This window comes from Lynx canadensis, chromosome X (assembly GCF_007474595.2).
Source record: "Lynx canadensis isolate LIC74 chromosome X, mLynCan4.pri.v2, whole genome shotgun sequence".
Classification (NCBI taxonomy): Eukaryota; Metazoa; Chordata; class Mammalia; order Carnivora; family Felidae; genus Lynx; species Lynx canadensis.
The window spans coordinates 5,294,858-5,317,004 of record NC_044321.2 but is presented as its reverse complement, the minus strand read 5'-3'; the positions used below and the strand labels follow the sequence as shown (position 1 = coordinate 5,317,004).

Genomic DNA, 22,147 nt, shown 5'->3' with positions numbered 1-22,147 from the left:
TTTTTTTTTTTTTTACTTTTTTTCAAATTGTCTTGATTATTCTTTGCCCTTTGTATTCTTGTATAAAAATTTGCACTAGTTTCTCGATCTCCACAAAAATCTTCTGAGATCTTTACTGAAATTACAATCAATCTATATGGTAATGACTGGAGGGGCGCCTGGATGGCTCAGTTGGTTAAGCGTCCGAATTTGGCTCAGGTCACGATCTCACGGTTCTTGAGTCCGAGCCCCGCGTCAGGCTCTGTGCTGACAGCTCAGAGCCTGGAACGGCTTCGGATTCTGTGTCTCCCTCTGACCCTGCCCTGCTGTACTCCTGATCATGCTCTGTCTCTCAAAAAGTAATAAATATGTGGTAATGACTGGAGAATTCACTCCTTAAAAATCTGCACACTTGACATATCACTTTATTTATTCAGGTTTTAAAATTTCCTCTCAACAGTAATTTGTAATATATAATGTGGAAGCTGTAATACTTTTTGATATGATTATTCCGAGGTGTTTGTTCATTTGGATCCTATGATATATACATGCATACATTTCCCTCCATTTTATTCTCTAACTTTTGCTGCCATATATAAAAACGCATCTTCCAAGGCAGCTGGGTGGCTCAGTCAGTTAAGTGTCCGACCCTTGGTTTCGGTTCAGGTCATGATGTCATGGTTCGTGAGTTTGAACCCCACGCTGGGCTCTGTGCTGATAGCACGGAGCCTGCTTGAGTTTCTCTCTCTCCCTGTCTCTGACCCTCCCAAGCTTGCACTCTCACTCTCTCAAAATCAATAAACTTAAAAAAAATCCATCTTCTATTTATGTCTTGATGGTGAATCCAACTATATTGTTATATTACTTTGCTCATTACATTTCCTCTGACGATTCTTTTCCATTCTTCTGTAAAGGCAATCACGTAGCATGTAAATAATGAGAATTTTATAGTTTCCTTTCCAGACCTTTGACATTTTACTCCTTTCCCTTGCCTTGACGTTCAGTACAGGGTGGAATACAAGTGATCATTGCAGACGTGTATGGTCAATATTCCCATACGATAATGACTGGAACCCACAACGACCAAGGAATCACATCTGTCTTCAAGTGCAGATTAAACTGGAACCACCGTGCGGTAGAGTTACTTTGCTGGCAGATGTAGGTTGATTTCACCAGATCACATGGCCACTTAGGAACTAAGAATAAGTCATGCTCTAACTAGAGTTTTGTCTTCCTCCAGAATGCGCTTTTTCTTAAATTATATCCATCCCATTTTCCTTTTGATTTTAAATTTGAAAGCCAAATTAACATATAAAACATAGGGGAGCCTCACTGTACCACAACCCTCTGTAGAAGGAGACTGTGGAAAGCTTTGGAGAGTCCAGCCCTCTCTGAAGTGGAAAGCATGTGTGCCGAACTTATTCCACATTTGTTCTCCTTCTAGAAGCCTGTTAGGCACCCTGTGACCTACGGAATCCCAAACCAAAGTTCCCCAGACACTTATGAAGCATGTGTACATTCATAATTATCACAAATGTAGGAAAGGAGACGCCTTTTAAATCAAAACACAGTGCTACTATTTTACGAATTCTGTTCAGAATGTGAAAATGAGCTCTCTTTCTGTTATGAAAAGGACACTTTGGCTGGCTTTCTGGACGTTTTCCCTGTGTAAAATTATAATTGTGTGCACTGAATACAACTCAATAGACCCATCTCAAATGGTTTGAAAGCCTTAGGCACAGGTACCTGAATATTCTTTAATCGTAACTAATTTCCACCATTGGATACACTGAGTTGAAAACCTAAAAGAAACTAAATGTTGGTGACAAATCAGAGGAGAAGAGAATCTCGTTCACTAATTGAGACAAAATGGTAAGTAGAAATTGGTTTCTGCCTATCTGTTACATTTCCTAAAAGTGAGGGTGGCCAGAACATTGGTTTTGGACTTGGGAGTTAGGAACTCAGAAGCACAAATCTGTTCACTCACATTGAATATTCTCACAGAGAGAGCTTCAGTGGTTTTGTATTATTTATGATGACACAGCATATAATTTTGTAGGGAAGTGACTCAAACATCAAATATTAGCCCACCTTAGTGCATATGGTAGTTGGCTTATAATAGTGAATGCTCTGGAAGGAAAGAAATATCCTCAACAGTGAATTTCTGGAACAATCATTATTTATAAAAGGAATAGTTGTCCTTTTGTTATTCTACAGACATCAGTTCCGAATAGAATCTACAATTGATTATTTTAGGCTTTTTGGTTTAGACTTAGTGTTTGCACTCCAAAAATATGAAAAATTAGCTCAGAGAGAGAAAACGTACTTCTACTTTGAGTAGAAATGCCTTCTGCCCGGGTGTTCAGAATTCTTTTACAGAATTGTACAAAATCAGGAAGTCTGTCTCACCAAAGCATTTTTACAAATATGAAGAGAATGAGGCATTATTTCGTGAAAGGATATCATCCAACTAACATTTATTGAGCATGTACTACGTACCAGGTGCTATTTCTGGTGTTAGAGATGCTTAGAGAACAAACTCCCATCTAAGAAATGGGCATTTTCTGCTGCCTCTCCATGTGTATGTCCCCTGCCATCAGTGTGGAGAGTTCCCCTCACCGCAGCTATTCCACGGTGCTCCGAGATGGTCTCTTTCTCACAGCTCTGAGTTCAGTCAGGCCAGCATTCTTGATCATTAGATGTTTGGAATTTAGAGATTAACATTGAATTAAAAATTGTGCAGCCTTTCATTTTTGCCAGACACTGTTGGATACATTTTACTTTTTATTTCGAGTTAGGTATATTTCAGGAACAAATTAGAGACATCTACTTTTTTGAAGCATAGTTGAAGCATGCTGAAAATAAATGTCAGTATTTAAAAATACTTCTCAAGGACTTTTCAATTCATTTGTGGAAGGAAGAACTTGAGCTCCAGAACCAGAACAGCAAGGCATTTAGGATAGAATTTTCATATGTATCCCCTTAGGAAACATTTGATTTAATGACGCTGTTTTTCATATTCTAGTTAGACACTTGGTCCTGAAGTCATATCCTAAATACGAGCTTGCAATATTTTCATACTTGGCAAGATGAAGCTGAAGACAAGACTGACTGTCTATCTGTCTATCTTGTCTAATTTATTTATTTTTGAGAGAGTGCATGTGAGCAAGTGGAGGAGGGACAGAGGGACAGAGAGATAATCTTAAGCAGGTTCCATGCTCATTGCAGAGGCCATATTGGGACTCGATCCCATGACCCTGGGATCATGACCTGAGCCGAAATCAAGAGTCAGATGCTCAACCGAGTGAGCCACCCAGGTGCTCCAATGGTCACTTAAGCTTGAAACCATTCTTAATTCTTCTCCCCTCCACATGTTAGGCATATGGTGTCATACTTGATGTCCTTTTATTTTGTGAATCCATTCGTAGAAAAACTTACCGCTTGTGTTTACTGCTTTTCTTATTCTTGCTTATGGTCTTTCTTTTCCACTCAAAGTGGCCCCTTTAACATTTCTTGTAAGGCTGGTTGAGTGGTGATGAATTCCTTTAGCTTTTGTATGTCTGGGAAACTCTTTCTCTCTCCTTTTATTCTGAATGATAAGCTGGCTGGATATTCTTGACTGCGAGCCTTTTTTCTTTCAGCAGTTTGAATATATCATGCCACTCCCTTTTGCCCTGCAGAGTTTCTTCTGAAAATCAGTGGATAACCTTAGGGGGTTTCCCTCGTATGCAACTGTTTTCTCTTGCTGCTCGTAAAATTCTCTCTTAATCACTACTTTCTACTATTTTAATTACTATGTATCTTCTGTGGACCTCCTTGGGTTGATATTTTGGGGGCTCTCTGTGTCTCCTGGATCCAGCTTTCTGTTTTCTCCCCCAGATTTGGTTTTCAGCTATTATTTCCTCATACTCATTTTCTGCCCCTTTTTCTCTCTTCTCCTTCTTATATCCCCCTATAATGTGAATGTTATTACGTTTCATGTAGTCACTGAGCTCCCTCAGTGTATTCTCATTTGTTGTTATTAATGGTTTTCTCTCTCCTGTTCTGCTTGATTGCTTTCCATTACCGTGTCCTCCGGTATGCACTGCCTCTCTTCTTCTGCTTCCTCTAGTCTCCTGTTTATTCTCTCTTGTTGATTCTTAGTTTCTGTTATTGATGTTTTCATCTCATTGGTTCTTCGTTATGTTTTCTATCTCTCTGTTGATGTTCTCACTGAGATCCTCTAGTCTGTTCTCAAGTCCAGTGAGTATCTTTATGACCATTACTTTAAATTCTCTATCAGGCATTTTGTTTAGCTCTCTTTCTGTGACTTTGTCCTGTTGTTTCATTTGGAACATATTCCTCTGCCTCCTCACTTTGTCTAACTCTCCGTGTGTGTTTCTCTGTGTTAGGGAAGTCAGTGACGTCTCCTGCTCTTGAAAGCAGTGTCCTTATGAAGAAGAATTCTGTAGTGCCCCATATGCAGTGTCCCCTGTTCACCAGAGTCTGGCACCTCAGGGGAGTCTGCTCTGTGTGTTTGTGTGCACTGCACTCTTGTAGCTGAGTTGGGTTTCCCTTCAGGCCAGTTGTCTTCCATGGCTCTCTCTGCCTGTTGTGGGCAGGGTTTGGTTCCTGTGTTGTTAGGGGCCAGCCTGGGGTCACCTTGGGCTTGGGTAGGGTCAGACCAGGCATTGGCAGGGCGTTCTTCCTGTACAGACCAGGCTGTAGCAGGGCTACAGCTGCAGTTGCCCTGGCATGTTGGTTACCTTCCCTCGCCCTGGGGCAGGAGTTGCTTTGGGGTGATGTTGGCCCCTGACGGGACTGTTTGCACAGTGCCAGGCTGGGTGCACTGCTTTAGATGGGCTCTGGCCAAAGGTGTATTGGAGGGGGTGGGTCCCGCAGGAGAACACGGGGGCAGGGGTGTGCGGAGTTAGCAAGGTTCGTGAGGGCCACGTGCAGCCCAGATCTGGCTTCAGGGGGCGTGTCTGCAGAGGAGCATTGCTAGCCAGCAGGTAGAGGGTATTTGTCCTGCAGCAGGCGTCCCTGTTTCGAGGCAGGGAGGGCGGGGAGAGAAATGGTGCCTGCCACTGTTGTTCTTGGAGAAACTTCCCAAAGATCCCTTCCCTGCAGCACATATTCTAAGGTTACTAAACAGATCTCCCCCCTGTGAACCCCAGGTGTTTCTCATCCTGTTGCTTCTGTGCTGTATCTCAGCAGGACTATTTGTTATGCTGTCTCTTTAAAGGCGGGGACTCTGTCTCCTCACCCTCCAGCTCTCCAGAGTCATCCCTGCTGAGTTTAATGTTTAAGCTCTACTGATGGTAAATTAATTCAAGAAATTCTGCCCCTCTAGTTTGCAAAGCCAGACATTATGGGCCTTGTCTTCCGTGTGTGGGTCCCCCTGTGCTTTGGGTGCCTGGTGTGAGGGTCCACGCCCATGGAGTTTCTCTCCGGGGACAGTCCTGGGGCTCTGGTTAATTGCCAACCATGTCTCTGCTCTTCCTACCCTCTTCACAGTGCCTCTTCTCTACATGTAGCTGTCATGAGTCTGTTCTGCGAGGCTTCAGGTCATTTTCTGGGTTGTTTACACTGAGGTGGGTGTTATCTTGCTGTATCTGTGTCATTATGTGACCTTGGGATCCTCCTCCTGTGCCCTCTTCCCTGGAAGTCCAAGAAAATGATATTGAAAGCCGTGGGACTGAACAAAATTATTCAGAAAGCGGACCATGAACTCAGGCAAGGCTGAGCTCATCTAGAGCTGATGGGGGGGAGGGGATGGAGTTGAAAGCGGGTGTCCAATGTCATTTGTTTTTTTTTATTTTTTGAAAGAGAATGCCTGTGAATGGGGGAAGGGCAGAGAGAGGGTGACAGAGGATCTGAAGTGGGCTCCGAGCTGACAGGACAGAGCCAGACACAGACCTCGAACTCAGAAACCGCAAGTTCAGACCTGAGCCAAAGTTGGATGCCTAACTTACTGAGCCACCCAGGTGCCCCCAATGTGTCATTGTTAGCACCTCCTCTTATGAAAATAGAACCATGTTGTAAACAATGCATACGATTCTTAGAGTCCCGAGAGTACTCAGCTATCACTGTATGCCATATCACAGTATTAGCACAAACCAGAATCAGTCCCCTCAGCAGGGAGTGTCAGCCCCAGAGCAGACAAGAGTCTCTTCCCATCTCACGACTTTTTTTTTTGTAACGTTTATTCATTTTTTTGAGAATGAGGGAGACAGAGCACAAGCAAGGGAGGGGCAGAGAAAGAAGGAGACACAGAATCCGAAGCAGGCTCCAGGCTCTGAGTTGTCAGCACAGAGCCTGATGGGGGGCTTGAACCCATGAGCCACGAGATCATGACCTGAGCCAAAGTTGGACGCTCAACCGACTGAGCCACCTAGGTGCCCCAAGGTCAGGACAGTTTTGAAGGTCTTGAGCACAGAAGACCCAAGGTAAAGACAAGTGGCCGTGTGGTATTTACGTAGTGTTTTGGAAACATGAGGGTCAGGGATGCTAAATTAGCAGGCTAGAATAATCAGGGTATGAATCAGAAATTCATACCAGGACACTGGCTCTGCTTCTGGTTTGTCCTACTCGAGCTGCTTTGACAGGAGAAGCGTCCCGCAGACTGTCCCCGGCTACGGATGACTTTACTTCACATCAGTGCCACTTTGGTGCCCGTGTGCTCCATGCTGGGGACGTGGAGGGACTCTGTTGATGGGGCCAGCGGGCTGCTGTGGGTGATGGCAGTGAACTACAAGGCAGTGTGCGGAGACCTGAGGGCCCAAATCGGTGTTTTATCAAATTGTGTTTTCCGTTTTCTCATTGCACTAAAGACAAGCCTGAGAGACGCTGAGGCAGAAATGGCGGGTGACCAGTTTTATTCTGTCTGCCTGCGTTTAGAGTGACTTTTTCACAGCAGAGCCAAAATCAGTTAAGTCATTGTCATGAGTTTAAGTATGAGACATGAGTACAGATTTCGTTTGCTGATGCTCCTGAAATTTAAAATTATTGACTCAAAAAAAATCATTTTTTATTTTTTCAAGTATCAGCATACAGTTTTTTTTTTTTTTAATTTTTTTTTTCAACGTTTATTTATTTTTGGGACAGAGAGAGACAGAGCATGAACGGGGGAGGGGCAGAGAGAGAGGGAGACACAGAATCGGAAGCAGGCTCCAGACTCCGAGCCATCAGCCCAGAGCCCGACGGGGGGCTCGAACTCACGGACCGCGAGATCGTGACCTGGCTGAAGTCGGACGCTTAACCGACTGCGCCACCCAGGCGCCCCTCAACATACAGTTTTTACTTATTGGCCACATACTGTCATCTCGTTCTGTTTACCTGCTGTCTCTGTACAAAATAATATTTAAAAAAAAATGTTTTTTAATGTTTTTTTTTAAATTTTTTTTAACGTTTTTTTATTTATTTTTGAGACAGAGAGAGACAGACCATGAATGGGGGAGGGGCAGAGAGAGAAGGAGACACAGAATCGGAAGCAGGCTCCAGGCTCTGAGCCATCAGCCCAGAGCCTGACGCAGGGCTCGAACTCACAGACCATGAGATCGTGACCTGGCTGAAGTCGGATGCTTAACCGACTGAGCCACCCAGGCGCCCCTAATGTTTTCTTTTTTGAGAGAGAGACAGAACATGAGCAGGGAAGGGGCAGAGAGAGAGGGAGACACAGAACCCGAAGCAGGCTCCAGGCTCTGAGCTGTCAGCACAGAGCCCAATGCGGGGCTCGAACCCACAAGCCGTGAGATCATGACGTGAGCTGAAGTCAGACGCTTAACCGACTGAGCCACCCAGGCACCCCAAGATACAATTTTTGGTTCTTATCTACGTGCCTTAAATTTTCTCTTTGACCTTTCTTGTCACTTGTTTTGCTGGGAAAGGTATTTTTGGTTATCATTGCTACAGAATTTAGTTGGCAAGGCCCCTAGAGCAGTTTCTTCTTGCCCGTGTTGTTAATGAGGAAATGATCCCAAGTATCAGGTTGCTATGCCAAGGAGGTCAGTAACAAGCCTTTTTGAAGTTATTAAAGAGGGAAAGTGCATATTGTAAATGTTGTAATATTGTAAGCTCACCCAGAAAAAGTAAGTAGAAGTCTATTTCTTTTTTTTTTTTTTTTTAATTTTTTTTTTTTTCAACGTTTATTTATTTTTGGGACAGAGAGAGACAGAGCATGAGCGGGGGAGGGGCAGAGAGAGAGGGAGACACAGAATCGGAAACCAGGCTCCAGGCTCTGAGCCGTCAGCCCAGAGCCCGACACGGGGCTCGAACTCACAGACCACGAGATCGTGACCTCGCTGAAGTCGGACGCTTAACCGACTGCGCCACCCAGGCGCCCCTAGAAGTCTATTTCAAACTTCTACAATCATAAACAATGTTATAGCGTGAAAGGAGATAAGGTCTTTAAATATTTTTAAATGTTGTTTTTTAATGTTTATTTTTGAGAGAGAGAGAGAGCATGAGAGGCGGAGGGGCAGAGAGAGGAGTCACAGAATCCGAAGCAGGCTCCAGGCTCCGAGCTGTCAGCACAGAGCCCGACGCGGGGTTCGGACCCACGAACTTCAGTTGGTTTACAGGCACGAGTGACTAGGGGCCGCCACACGCGCGGTATTTCCGTCATCGCAAACACCGCAGCTGGGCAGCGGCAGGCAGACGGCCTGCTCGCGGCCGCATGCTCTGCCCACAGCAACCTCCAGGCCTCCTCCCCACGTTCACTGCAAAGTTCTGTCTCAAGGACATAAGCCAGTGAATCAATAAGGCAACACACCTGCCTGCTTCTCTTCTGTATTCATCTGTAGCCAAATTACCTTCTAGCCTAACATACATTTACATGCTTTGTTTGTTGTTTATGTAGCTCTGTGAGCTTCTAAGTCCCGAGAGCAGCAGTTTGTATACCTGGAACGGCACCACTTGAAAGAAAGCATATGAATTCATTCATTGACTTCATTCTTGTGTATAACGTACAATTCTTCCCCTGAAAAAAAAAAAAAAAAAGCCCCGATGCCTGTTGGGTAATTCTTAAAACCTCTGGTAAGTGGTTCCCGGAACTGATGGTGCCCGCTTGATATCCGCTCGTCCTCTCTGATTGAAAGCTCCTCTTTTCTCGATCCAAAGTGCTCCAAGTGAATTCCCACTAGAACCACCCAATCCCGTCAAAGCGTTTAACCCTCTGGAAACCTCCGTTAAACACTTGGCGTGAACAGCGGGGACGCGGTATTAATCGGTGGCAGGGCAGTGCCTTTCCACACCTTCGGGCACGCGGGTTGGTGAATAAACCTGATGCCGGTCACACCTCCTCTTCCCACGCTCGGCGGGGGGCTCGTCATCAGTCTGTCCTTTATCTGAGAGATCTGCCCCAAGTGAGGCCACGTGTGGACAGTGGACACACTGTGCCAGGGAACCCACGTTCTGTCTTGGACAGCAAGTCAGGGTTCCGCAGAGATCAGACACACGGGCGTGTGAGGATATGCACCCGGGCACGCTGGAAGGGAAAGGTGCCCACCTGGGTCTGTGCTGGGGGAACGTGTGAGGCACACAGGGGAGCTCGTCTGACTGCTCAGTGCTCCCAGCGTGAGGAAAACGCTTTGATTTTGCCTGGGTCTGTCGGCTATGTCAGCCACCCGTGGGATTCACACTTGGGATGCTCATTCCCTCTCCCGGGAGCAAAGACGCCCACGGCCGAGTGCCGCCCTTTCTCGTGGGGGTTCCGCTCAGCGCCGGCCCCGCGGCTGCGTTTCTCTCAAGACCTCCTGACGGCCCCGTGGCTGTGACTTTCCTGTGCTTTCCGGTTGGTTCTCGCATTTCGCCAGGTTTCCCCCCAGGCTCTCCTCCCGACAGTGAGTTCTGCAGGCCCGCTCGCCTCCTCGGCTCTGCGTCTGCGTCTGCGGCTCACTTCCACAGCTTCATTTCCTTGCTGCCCGTTGTCGCGATCTGAGAGCCGCGGGCTGTGCGGCCCGTGGCTCCAGACCGTCCTCTCTGTGCCTTCCGACCTTACAGATGTCAGCGTCGACCGATACCACGTGCAGTGGCTCCCGGAGGTCTGTGCCCACAACCGCAGTGCCGGAGCAGAGACCTCTTCTGCCATCACTCAGGTAAGAGACGGTCACACCGCCCGATTCTCAGCGCGATGTCACTTCCCTCGGTGTGTGGAAACAGCGGACTGAGAGCCGTGCCCGGGGTACGACGCACACAGCTCGTCCTCATGGATTAGCTGTTGGATGATAGCGAGGTGGAAGTGAAAACACAACGGTCCTTGTGCTCAGTCCTGCAGTATCCGCTGAGGGCTCCGTCCCGTGGGGGCACACGGCAGGGCCTGAAACACGGAGGCTGCAGACGCGGTTCGTGGGGAACCCCCAGGTCAGGGGGAAACGCTTCTGAGACCCCCCGTGTGTCTCGACTTAGCTGGACAGAAGCTTTGAATTGTTCTCTGAGTCCTGAGTTGGCAGCACGATCTGCAGGTGGGACGGTGCCTGTGAACTTCCATCCGACCCTGTCACGTCCCATCTTGCTCTGCCGCGTCACTGGCTAGTTCCTCCTCGTCCGGGGAAGGAAAGACGTTCCCTGAGTCGCACACAGTGTGCCCGGACCGTTTCTGACTTTTCACTTGAACAGAACGCTACGTCCTTGCAGGCAGGAACCCTTCGGTACCAGCCAGTGTGTTATTCCAAATATTTGGGGCTGATGCACGAGCTACAGAGGGCCATCAAGGGACCAACAGCAAAACGGTGCAGAGGGCGGTGAGGTGTCCAGAATATCGATGCCAGTAACTTGTCTGTGATCTAGCAGGACAGTCTAAGATTTCCAAAGGCATGGCCCCACATGTCTCACATGGTGATATACGCTATTTCAGCAGAACATTTTTCTTTGGACTATTTTCTAAAGCAGCAAGTGGGGTATTTTTAGAATCCTATCTTGATCACATAACTTTAAGGTAGTAAGATAAAACATGTCAGTGGGTCTGCAGAAATACAGCTTTTTACTGGATTTGACTTGTCCCAACTCATGCTCGCCAACGTTGTTCCTTTTATGTTTTCTTAAGTGGTTCCCAAAGTTTGTGGCGTTCACTTAAAAAGAAAAAAGAAACATTTTTAAAAAGGGAAAACTACTTGAAAAGCAGAGAAAGAAATGACCGGAAGCAGGGCTTATTAAGTTTTTTGTGGGCAGAGGCGAGGCTTCTAGTAGTTTTTTTTTTTACTTATGCATGCGTTGGAATTGTATGAAATCTGGCTTATTTTCAGGGGACCACCCAATCCTAGCCTTACCCTCTCTAGAAAGTCTGAAGGTCATAATAAGCATTTGCTGAACACGTATCCTGTATCTGGTAGAAATAAGAATGAAAATCCCAAGAAAGCAGTCTGCTAAAGGCTCACACCTCGTCCACTGCCATTTGTAAAGGACGTTTAGACCCATTTATTTTCAAGCTCTGATGCAGCACGGGCTACTTTATCTGTAGCTACGGAGGCCTGCCTTCCCCGCCACTCACACGCATTCTTTACGCAGCTGCGAAGTCTGTCCTTAGTGGCTGACGTGGGCTTCCAGCAGATTCCCATCCGGAGTGTAGATTTGCTCCCGAGGAGCAGTGTTTCAGGCAGAGGCTGCCATTGGTCCTGCTCTCCCCACGGCATGCCCGGTGCCCTGGCTCTGCCTGCCCACCCGTCACCCCTGGGCAGAGGGCCAGCTGCTTCCTCTCCGCGCCTGTCCCCCACCCTGCCCACCACTACGGCCTCCATCCTGACCCGTGACCGAGGCCGCGGGCTGAGCCCCTGCATCTCATACACGTGTGCCTCAGGCTCTGGTACACACTGGACGTCAGGAACAAATGAGACGTGGGTTCACAGTCTGGCACTCCCACCTGTGTGGCTGGCCACCGTCCCACGCGGCCTGGAAGGTCCCATGAAGCTGCTTCGGTCCTGCCACGCCGCGGTCTGTTCACTTCCAGGGGCCGTGTCCCACGCCATGGGACGGCCCACGGTCGTGAGGAACCAGAGCATGCACAGTGTCTCCTTCGTAGTTTTTATAAAAGCCACACTGCACGCACGCACAGGAAACCATCCTGGTTAGAAGAGGACTCATCTGCCACATCTTGGTCCCTAATGAGACGTATGGCTACCATATTCCCTCTGTCTCTCGCTCTAGGAAAATTATGTCATTCTTCAGGATTTGTCGTTTTCCTGCAAATACAAGGTGACTGTGCAGCCGATTCGGCCCAAGGGCCGCTTGAAGGCAGAAACCGTTTTCTTCACGACTCCGCCGTGCTCTGCCCTGAAGGGGAAAAGCCACCGGCACATGAGCTGTCCCGGCGAAGCAGGTACGTCTTGAGCTGAACGTGCATTGTGATGCCAGCCACGCTTGGAAAACATTTCCAAACTGTATTGCACAACACCCGAGAAAGCGAACGTCCCCCGCTTTCTAAATCTGACGGCCCAGGTTGGGAGGCAATATGTGGCCGTGGGCCACATTCTGTCCTTCTAACAGCATGACATCCTCTGCTGTCACCTCTAACAGTGACATCCTCTGCTGGCAGTATCACCCCTTTAGAAACGAAGCCAAGGTTTCTCCAGTGCTTGTACTCGGGCGTGTTCTATAGAAATTATTTCGTTTTCACCCCACCGCTGTGCCACGTGACCTACCTTTACGTACTTTGCACAACACCCCCCCCGACCTTCCTCCGTTTGCTCTCCTTACCGGGACCTGTCCTCCTGTCCTGAGGCGGAACGAGCACCCCAGGACTTGGCGAAACGCGGCTCTGACACGGGATCACTTCTCGCAGCGTCACTACCCACCCCGGTCACGGCGCTCACTTCTCCTCTTGAGGAAGTGGCCAGATCTTGCCACGTGGCGGAGACCTCTCTCCTCCCGTCCCCAGAGCTGGGTCCTAAGAAGAGTCCCCAAGCCACCCAGCAGAGTGGCCGCACTGGGACCGCCTCTGGCTGACTGTCCCCGTAGGTCATGGAGGTGATGGCCTGAAGCCCTGCATGAGGACCGAGGTCAGACCGCGTGTGCCTCCCCTGGGGAGCGGCTGCCTGAGGTGCCCGCGATACGTGCAAACAGCTCCCATGTCCGGTCCGTGTCCCGCAGCCTAACTCTGCCTCTCACGTCCTCTCCCCCCAGGTCACGAGCCTGCCACGGTGTTCGCCAAGCCCGAGAACCTTTCTGCCTCGTTTGTCGTCCGAGATGTTAACATCACGGGCCGCTTTTCTTGGAAGATGGCCAAGGCCAATCTCTATCGGCCCGTGACTGGCTTTCAGGTGACCTGGGCCGAGGTCGCGACGGAGAGCAGACAGAACAGCTTGCCCAACAGCATCATCTCGCAGTCGCAGATACTGCCTTCCGTACGTGTTGACTTGCTTCCTGTGTGCATGTCGCTCATGTCCGCGGCTGGGCCTCAGCGGCCACTGGGGGGGGGGGGGGGGGGACTCGTGCTGCAACGCGTGCCATACTGCTGAGGCGTCTTCCCACATTTTCGTCTTCTGGAGCCATTGTTGTGCGAGTATTCATGACCTATGATGGGTGCTGTTGTGAGCAGGGAAAACGGTCAGCGGGACATAACCTGGGATTCCTTCCGCAGCCCCGAGCCTGTCCTGTGGGCAAGTGGTTTAACCGTTGTCCCTCGGGTCCAAGTGGACCTGCCCTGTTTGAAGGGTTAAATTGGGGGAAAACAGCTCAAAGAAGCTTGTTGTTTCTCTCCCTTTTCCCCCTTCAAGTCTGGCGAGAGCCCATAATGAATTGGCCTGTCTTCCAGGCCACTTAATTCCTTGGCTTGAAGAAAAAAATAAACCCCATGTGTGGGCTTTTACCCTCTCTAAAAATGCCCTTAGGACATCCAACTCCTGGTCCACTGAGAAAGAAAGGAAAGAAAAAAACAAGTCCGGAAGGAAAAATTCCTTGAAATTAGAAAAGTAGTTATTCTATGAATGTGTTAGGTTTTATTGACTTCTGAAAAGAATGTGTTGGCATGAAAATAAACATGTTCAGTCCTGGGCATTGACAGATACTGTGTTTTGTGGAAAACTCTTGGCTCGTTGACCGAACTTTGGATGATCAAGAATTCACATCACAAGATGTGCAGATGAAAACTTTCAACCATGGGAAAGTCTTATGTTAAGGAACAAACACTGAAATCTCAAGGGTGAGCCCTGAGAACTGGCACTTTGGCACACATGAACCCTGCCAAGTGCGCTGGGCTGCCAGGGTCGAGTGGGGTGCTGAGAGGCAACTCGGCACAGGGCTCTGGCCGAGTGGGAGACGCCGGTCTCCCCTGTGAGGCTGCTGCGCTTCCCACCTGCTCTTCGACCACTGCCACCTGTTCTCCAACCACTGCCACCTGTCCTCCATGCTCTCATCCGCTGACCACTGCCACCTGTCCTCCACGCTCCCACTGTTCTGACCATTCCCACCTGTCCTCCACGCTCCCACCTGTTCTCTGACCGCTCCCACCTGTCCACACTCCCACCTGTTCTCTACGTTCCCACCTGTTCTCTGACCATTCCCACCTGTTCTCCACGCTCCCACCTGTTCTCCGACCACTGCCACCTGTCCTCCACGCTCCCACCTGTTCTCCACACTCCCACTGTTGACCACTCCCACCTGTTCTCTGACCACTGCCACCTGTTCTCTGACCACTGCCACCTGTCCTCCACACTCCCACCTGTTCTCCATGCTCCCACTGTTCTGGCCACTCCCACCTGTCCTCCACACTCCCACCTGTTCTCTGACCACTGCCACCTGTCCTCTATGCTCCCACCTGTTCTCCACACTCCCACTGTTGACCACTCCCACCTGTTCTCTGACCACTGCCACCTGTCCTCCACACTCCCACCTGTTCTCCATGCTCCCACTGTTCTGACCACTCCCACCTGTTCTCTGACCACTCCCACCTGTCCTCCACGCTCCCACCTGTTCTCTGACCACTGCCACCTGTCCACGCTCCCACCTGTTCTCCACACTCCCACTGTTGACCACTGCCACCTGTTCTCTGACCACTACCACCTGTCCTCCACGCTCCCACCTGTTCTCCATGCTCCCACTGTTGACCACTCCCACCTGTTCTCTGACCACTGCCACCTGTCCTCCATGCTCCCACTGTTCTGACCACTCCCACCTGTTCTCTGACCACTGCCACCTGTCCTCCACACTCCCACCTGTTCTCCATGCTCCCAGTGTTCTGGCCACTCCCACCTGTCCGCCACACTCCCACCTGTTCTCTGACCACTGCCACCTGTCCTCCACACTCCCACCTGTTCTCCATGCTCCCACTGTTCTGACCACTCCCACCTGTTCTCCACACTCCCACCTGTTCTCTGACCACTGCCACCTGTCCTCCACACTCCCACCTGTTCTCCATGCTCCCACTGTTCTGACCACTCCCACCTGTTCTCCACACTCCCACCTGTTCTCTGACCATTGCCACCTATTCTCCGACCACTGCCACCTGTCCTCCATGCTCCCACCTGTTCTCTGACCACTGCCACCTGTCCTCCACACTCCCACCTGTTCTCCATGCTCCCACTGTTCTGACCACTCCCACCTGTTCTCCACACTCCCACCTGTTCTCTGACCATTGCCACCTATTCTCCGACCACTGCCACCTGTCCTCCACGCTCCCACCTGTTCTCTGACCACTGCCACCTGTTTTCTGATCACTGCCACCTCTTCTCCACACTCCCATCTGTTCTCCATGTTCCCACCTGTTCTCTGACCACTCCCACCTATTCTCCATGCTCACCCCTACTCCACACTCAGGTCTATTCTCTGGCCACTCACAACTATTCCACACTCACATATCCTCCGTGCTCCCACCTGTTCTCTGTGCTCACATGTTCAAGGGCTCATCCCTATTCTCCATGCTCACACCTGTTCTCGACCGCTCCCTTTTTCTCCACAATCACACCTATTCTCTGGCCGCTCACACCTGTTCTCCGTGCTCACACCCAGTCTCTGCACTAACACCCGTTTGACCACTCACACCTGTTCTCTGACTGGGACCAGCCTGCGGGAGAATGCGTCTGCACTGTGCCTGCTGTTTTCAAAGGGTCACTGATGAGCATTTCCTTTTGTGTGGCTCCCTCAGGATCATTACGTCCTAACGGTGCCCAATCTGAGGCCATCTACGCTGTACCGACTGGAAGTGCAGGTGCTGACCGCGGGAGGGGAAGGGCCGGCCACCATCAAAACTTTCCGGACGCCCGACCTCACACTGCCCTCGGTGCACAGTGAGTGTGGGACACAGAAAGTCAGCAGATGTGGGCAAACACTCCGATAAATGACCGAGTTATCACAGATCCCTGTGAAGCGGGGGGTTCTCTTCATCTCAAGTCCTTCCGCCCCATGTGTGTCCACACGGGACTTGATTCTAGCCACATTAGCATCATCGTGTGCTTGGTGACTAAGTGCTCCCTCCCTGCCTGGCATCCCTTTCCTCCCTTCTGTTTTCTACACGTATCAGGCTCTCTACTTACCTTTTACACTGTAAATACACATGAGGGAGAAAAATCTATAACCTCACAGCAATCTGAAATTGTTTTAGAAACTACGATTTTCACATGCGATGATCTAGGAAACACGTTGCTAAGGATTATTTTCTCACGACACACGTTTGAGTGTAATATATGACATACATTTTCTTCATACTATGACCCAAATCAATCTACTGGATTTACTGTGAAGTCCAGGTTTTTACAAAGAATCGTCACCCACTGTTTCAAAAACACTGAGACTCTTGCCGATTTTTAGATTATGGACTTCATCTCTTTCCAGCTTAAATTTATAAAGCGGTGCCTCCAGATTTGTCTGTTGCTAAGAAAATAGAGCAGGAATCCTGGTTTTACATTTACAGTTGTACTAGCTACATGTGCCCCGATTACCGTTCGCAGCTAGAATTGAGGCAGACGCCAATGAGCCTGGGAGAGCTCGGCAGCCCCTTCTCTCTGTAAAGGTCGGGTGAATGCTGTCCTGATACTCCTCCTTTGAAAGTGGGTTTCACGCGAGGACTGGTTACGTTTTTAACTTCCGAGGAAATAGAAGGACTTTTGGGGGGGGGGCACACCTGGGTGGCTCAGTAGGCTGACTGTCCGGCCCTGGGTTTCAGTCAGGTCTGGATCTCATGGTTCGTGAGTTCGAGCCGCACGTCGGGCTCCACGCTGACAGTGCAGGGCCTGCTTGGGATTCTCTCTGCTCCTCCCCTTCTCTGTCTGTCAAAAAACAAACCTTAAAAGAAAAGAAAAGAAAGGGCTTTGGTGTGCTTGGATAACTGTACGATGCAGGAAAGGGGGCTGTGCTAGTCCTCTTGTGAGTTTACGGATTTGGGGGAGAAACCGAGGGGTGGGCAAGAGCAGGAGGGGAGGCTGATTCGGAGCAGGGAAGACGAGAACGTGGGAGGGAAGACTTCCTGGCTCCGATCCTTTCACCGTCAGCCGGTACCCGGCTTCCTGCAAAGCAGCAATGACTGATACGTCTGTCCTGTCACCCTTCAGGACCCCACCTCAAACATCGGCATCCTCATCATTACAAGGCTTCCCCAGAAAGATACTAGACGGCTCCAAACGACGTCTAAGAAGTGAAGGAATGTGCCGGCGTGCTGAGCTGCCGGGCCGGCACGTGTGGTTCTACAGGCAGGCGCCCCACACAACTCCCTGCCCCCGTAACTCTGCATCCGAGGAACCTCTGGAAACTAGCAACACACAGCCAGTGGGGACGGACCCAGCTTCCTGCGGGGACGGAGGAAAGGAAGGTGAGGCCCGTGACACTGGACGCCAAAATATCCACATACGAATCCCCATCGAATGACTGCAGAAGTGAGATCTCCCTGCATTTGGAGGAGCACATTCTCAACACAGTCCACACCTGCACACGAAGCATGACGCTAAACCAACAACACGTTTTTAGATTCAACGATGGCTTTGATTTGCAGAGTCAACTGAGATGATGCAGTTTTTAGGCCCTATTTATTCTGATCTTTCCTAAGATGATTTATACCACGTGTAATTTTTAACTGACAAAGGTTAACCTCAAATACAGCAATTAATTTAAATCTCCGCATGTCCCTAAGCTACGTTCACACAAAGGCGAATGAGCATCGCGTCTGTCAACGGCGGTTTTCAAAAGACATCCAAAACAGGAAAGATTCAGCCAATCACACTGCTATCCAGAGTCTGCCTTGGAGAAATGAAACTTCTTTCCTGGGGATACTTTTTAACATTTCATCCTGCAAAATGAGACATTTTCCTGACATGTTTTCTTACTTACGTTTTCCTTGTTTTCTTAATGCAGAAAAGAGCCGCTGATAGGCTTTGTTTTACCACTTCACGAACCTAAAAATTTACAAAACCTCTTGCTTAAAATGAAAGGATCCCAACTACCGGGTATCTTCCAGTCCTCACTAAGTTTTGCCTTTTCTTAATCAAAGTAAGCTACTTGTATGCTAGAATATTCCCTATTCTCGGTCATGTAGGAAACACGAGGCCATGATTGACAGAGGACGGCTATTTAGTCTTTCAAATCCATTCTATCGTACCGTTTGCCTCCAGACTACCCCTTTGTGGCATGGACTCGGGTCAAGACATATCAACCATATGTGATGTTGCAGTGCACCTTGGGGCAGCCTTACACCCAGAAGCGTTTAGTCGGATAAAGTTTGCTCTTGAGGGAATATCCACATTTATGGTTTGAAATGCACAGATATGTTTTTGTGTCTGTGTACTTGTTTGTGTGTGTGACACACACACATCACAGACCTTGAGACTCACCGAAGAAATGGTTTTCACAGCTACCGAAGGTGGATAAAGACACAGTGCTTCTAGAGAAAAGGATTATGTATTTTCCCCACCGGTGTTTCTTCTATGAGGGAACAGCAATGTGTCAGAAGTTAAACATTTAAAAGGAAAGCCTTCCTCATCCCACTATGTACCTACGTAAACTGGGGAAGGTTTCGGTACCGTCTTCTTGGGTTTTGATGGTGGGACTGGGTACTTACCGTGGTGTGGTTTCCTGAGAGCGTGCGGACGCCCTGACCGCTCCTGGAGGAGAGAACTCTGGACTCCTTCACTTCTTGTGGCTTCTCCACAGTGTCAGGAAGCAAATGCTCTACAAAACGGAGAGAGACTGTTTTTCCTGCCCTGTCGATGCACATCTTTAGGAAACACGGTCCATACGCATGGATATGTGGTGACAGATACTGAAAACTGGTTCCTGTGTGGTAACGACTTTTAAAAGTCGACGACACAGGCAATATTTTGCAGCTCAGCACAAGTGACGCTCCTGGGGGATCTCAGCAGGAAGCGCGTGTTGCTTCCTAAGTGTTTTCTGCAGCTCCCAACAGGGTCTGCGACACCCTTAGCACAACGTGGTGTGAGGTCACCTGGTTCCCAGAGTTTCGCATTTGGAACGCACAGCACGGCAGACAGCCCTCCTTTCAAACAGCCCCGAGCTTGACCCAACACCACAGTATCTTCCAGGAAGCTCTGACTCATGCCAGTGCCCTTAGCAGCAGCTGAATTTCAAATTGTCAAATTTCCGCAAATGAAGATGTCTAACGTTGGCTACAAGTTTGTCTGTTACTTTGTCAAGAACAAACCCAATATTTGCGCCAGCAAATTTTTGTATGGTTGTATAGTTCAAAATGGAGGCGTGTATACATACATACATACAAAATATTAAATTATTATATAAGTTTAATTTTGTAAAGTTTAATTATGTTTCTTTTATCTGGGTGAGAGACGATAAGCAAATCTATGTTTAGTTTGCATGAACGTTCCGAAGCTTACAGCTCCCTTAGGAAATCGAAAGCAGCTCCTAGGAGCATCTAATTCTGCAGTAACATTCGTAACTTAAATATTATTCACATTTTTGGAAGAAAAACGCTATTGATTGGGTGATTAAGGAAACATGAGTTTCTTCTATGAATTTCAAACATATGCAAATCGGCCAAAATATACATTTTTTTTAATTTTAAAAATTTGACTGCCCTAATAAAGGGATATAACCTATGGGTTTTTTTTTTTTTTTTCTCTAAACACAGTCTACGTGGCTAAGTCTCGAATACATCTTATTGAAATTAAATGCATCTCCCTTCTATGAGGACACACATATTCAGTGACAGTATTCACTCTTCAAAATGCCCACCCAAAACAGCAAGTCCTCAAGTCCCGGCTGGCGGCTTCACCGCAGCGGCCGGTGAAGTTACCCGTTCTGCCCTCTTTTTCTAACTGGAGCCCCGTGGGGCGACATCTATAAGTGAGCGTGTGCCCTTTTAAGCCATTTGTTGTTTTAATATGACATAGTAGAGACACTAAAATTGATGGCAGGGAGTTTTTTGAAACGATTATGAAACAAACCCAAGTTTAAAGATACGTCTGTTTCCTGGGAACCTGAAAGAGCCCGTCACTAACTCTACAAAGCAGGCTTTCTGCAGCTCAGCAGATGGGGCGCTGGGGCCGGTTACGCTCTGGGGTGTAGCACAGCGTCCCTGGCTCCTTACCCGCCAGATGTCCCCAACCGGGGACAGCCAGTGATTCTTTGCCTTGCATAAGGAACTGAGTAAATCACAGGAGTAAGCCCCGGGAAGTTACAACATTCGACTTCAAAGCCCCCGTAGTGTGTCTTATGTGCTCTGAAACCCGTGATGGCGACGCTGAATTTTGACTCGTGTCTGTATCGTGCAAGTACCCACAGTAATTCTGTCCTTCCTACTAGTCAGCGTCACTTGTGATAATGACTTATTTATTTAATGCCCTTTCTTACACCTTGTGCCATGGATTTAGTAACTAAGTTTGCTCATTCCCACGATTCCAACTATCGCCGAATCTTTTTATACAAACCTTCACGTTGTAACCAGAACAGGAAGGCTAACTGTTGCATGTACTTATAACTCAAGGAAAATAGTAAATGCATAACGATGGTGACTCTTACCTATGATTGTGCATGGCCAGACTCCGTGTCTTACCTCTACTGAGTATTTTAGCAAGTTCTACCATTGACAGAGTGATTAACAGAGGTCTGTATGTAAAGTTACTATTTCTTTACTTAATTATACTGTAGTGTGCAGATAACAAAAGACCTACCTTCTCATCCAAATGGCCAACAGAGATCACGCCTCTTAGACTGGTCATTTCACGTCAATATTTATTTATGTCTGTAATAAAAAAAAAGTGATTTTTGTGTGTGTCTGTCATGTTATTTAGAGAGAAGTAATCCTGTAAAAAAAAGCATTTTGTAAAAAAAAAAAAAAGTATTGTAAATAGTCTGATATTCTGTGACTCATTATTTTCATGTTAGAGTTTGTACATACTGATTCAGTAATAAAGTATCCTTACACCTGCCCGGTGGACTAGACTCATTTATTAAAAAAAAACAAAAAACAAAAACCACACTTTCGTTTTTCCATTTTTTTCCCCCTATGTTCCCAGCGAGAGTCAAAAAGTCAGTATGAATGGAATTTGAGGTGTGGCAAACGTACCTCATCCTAATGAAAGTATTCTGGGGCCTGGAGATGACACTTGAGATTTCTTTCATAGTATTTGCTTACGGCTGTTATTGCTGATGGCTTTGGTGGCATTTTTGTCAATAGTCTACAATTCAAAGTGTCCCCCTCCCCCATGCATGCATACAAGGCTAGAGGTATGAACTTCTCTTAGTCCTTGTCCCTGCCTCTGTGGTTTTCAACACCATGCACTGTATTCAGAGCTCCCGGTTCCCAGCATCCAAGGACAATTGTGAGCCTTTCCTGCACTTCCCACTGGGACATCAGCGTATCTATCTGCTCTGAATGAGCCAAATGCCACCACATAAAGAGTGAGGAATAACATGGTGTTCTCCAGGGGAACCTCAATCTTCTCCTTCCTCCATAAAATCACCCACCTGATTTATACATTCATTCGACAAACATTCCCTCAGTTTCTGCTGTGTACCTGGTCCTGTTCTAGAGGTGGGACATTGCCTACAAAAGGAAAGCTCCCCGTTTGCTTTCTTCCTCAAAGTAGGCAGAGGCGTGATAGATAAGACATGACAATAAATGAACAGCAAATAATAATAAATGGAAATGCTCAGAGGTGGAGAGCTGAGACGCTGTGGGATGCAGGGAGAGAGAGGCCAGGATAGGAAGTTCAAGGTCTCGCGAATATTTTTAAAGATCACTCTGGCGGCCATGGGCAGAAGAGCTGATGTGAAGAAAAATAAAGGGGCAGATCAG

The 22,147-nt window shown here is 48.1% G+C and overlaps 1 protein-coding gene across 1 annotated transcript in view; it reads left to right on the top strand.

Moving 5' to 3' along the window:
* ANOS1 (anosmin 1) overlaps positions 1–21,278 on the top strand; it is a 186,862-nt gene extending 165,584 nt beyond the window's left edge. The window contains exons 10-14 of the mRNA XM_030305678.1: positions 9,961–10,055; positions 12,100–12,271; positions 13,075–13,295; positions 16,034–16,175; positions 17,436–21,278. Coding sequence (XP_030161538.1) covers positions 9,961–10,055; positions 12,100–12,271; positions 13,075–13,295; positions 16,034–16,175; positions 17,436–17,494 — 689 coding nt within the window. The 3' untranslated portion in view covers positions 17,495–21,278. The remainder of the gene's footprint in view (positions 1–9,960; positions 10,056–12,099; positions 12,272–13,074; positions 13,296–16,033; positions 16,176–17,435) is intronic.
* The last annotated feature ends 869 nt before the right edge of the window (positions 21,279–22,147 follow it).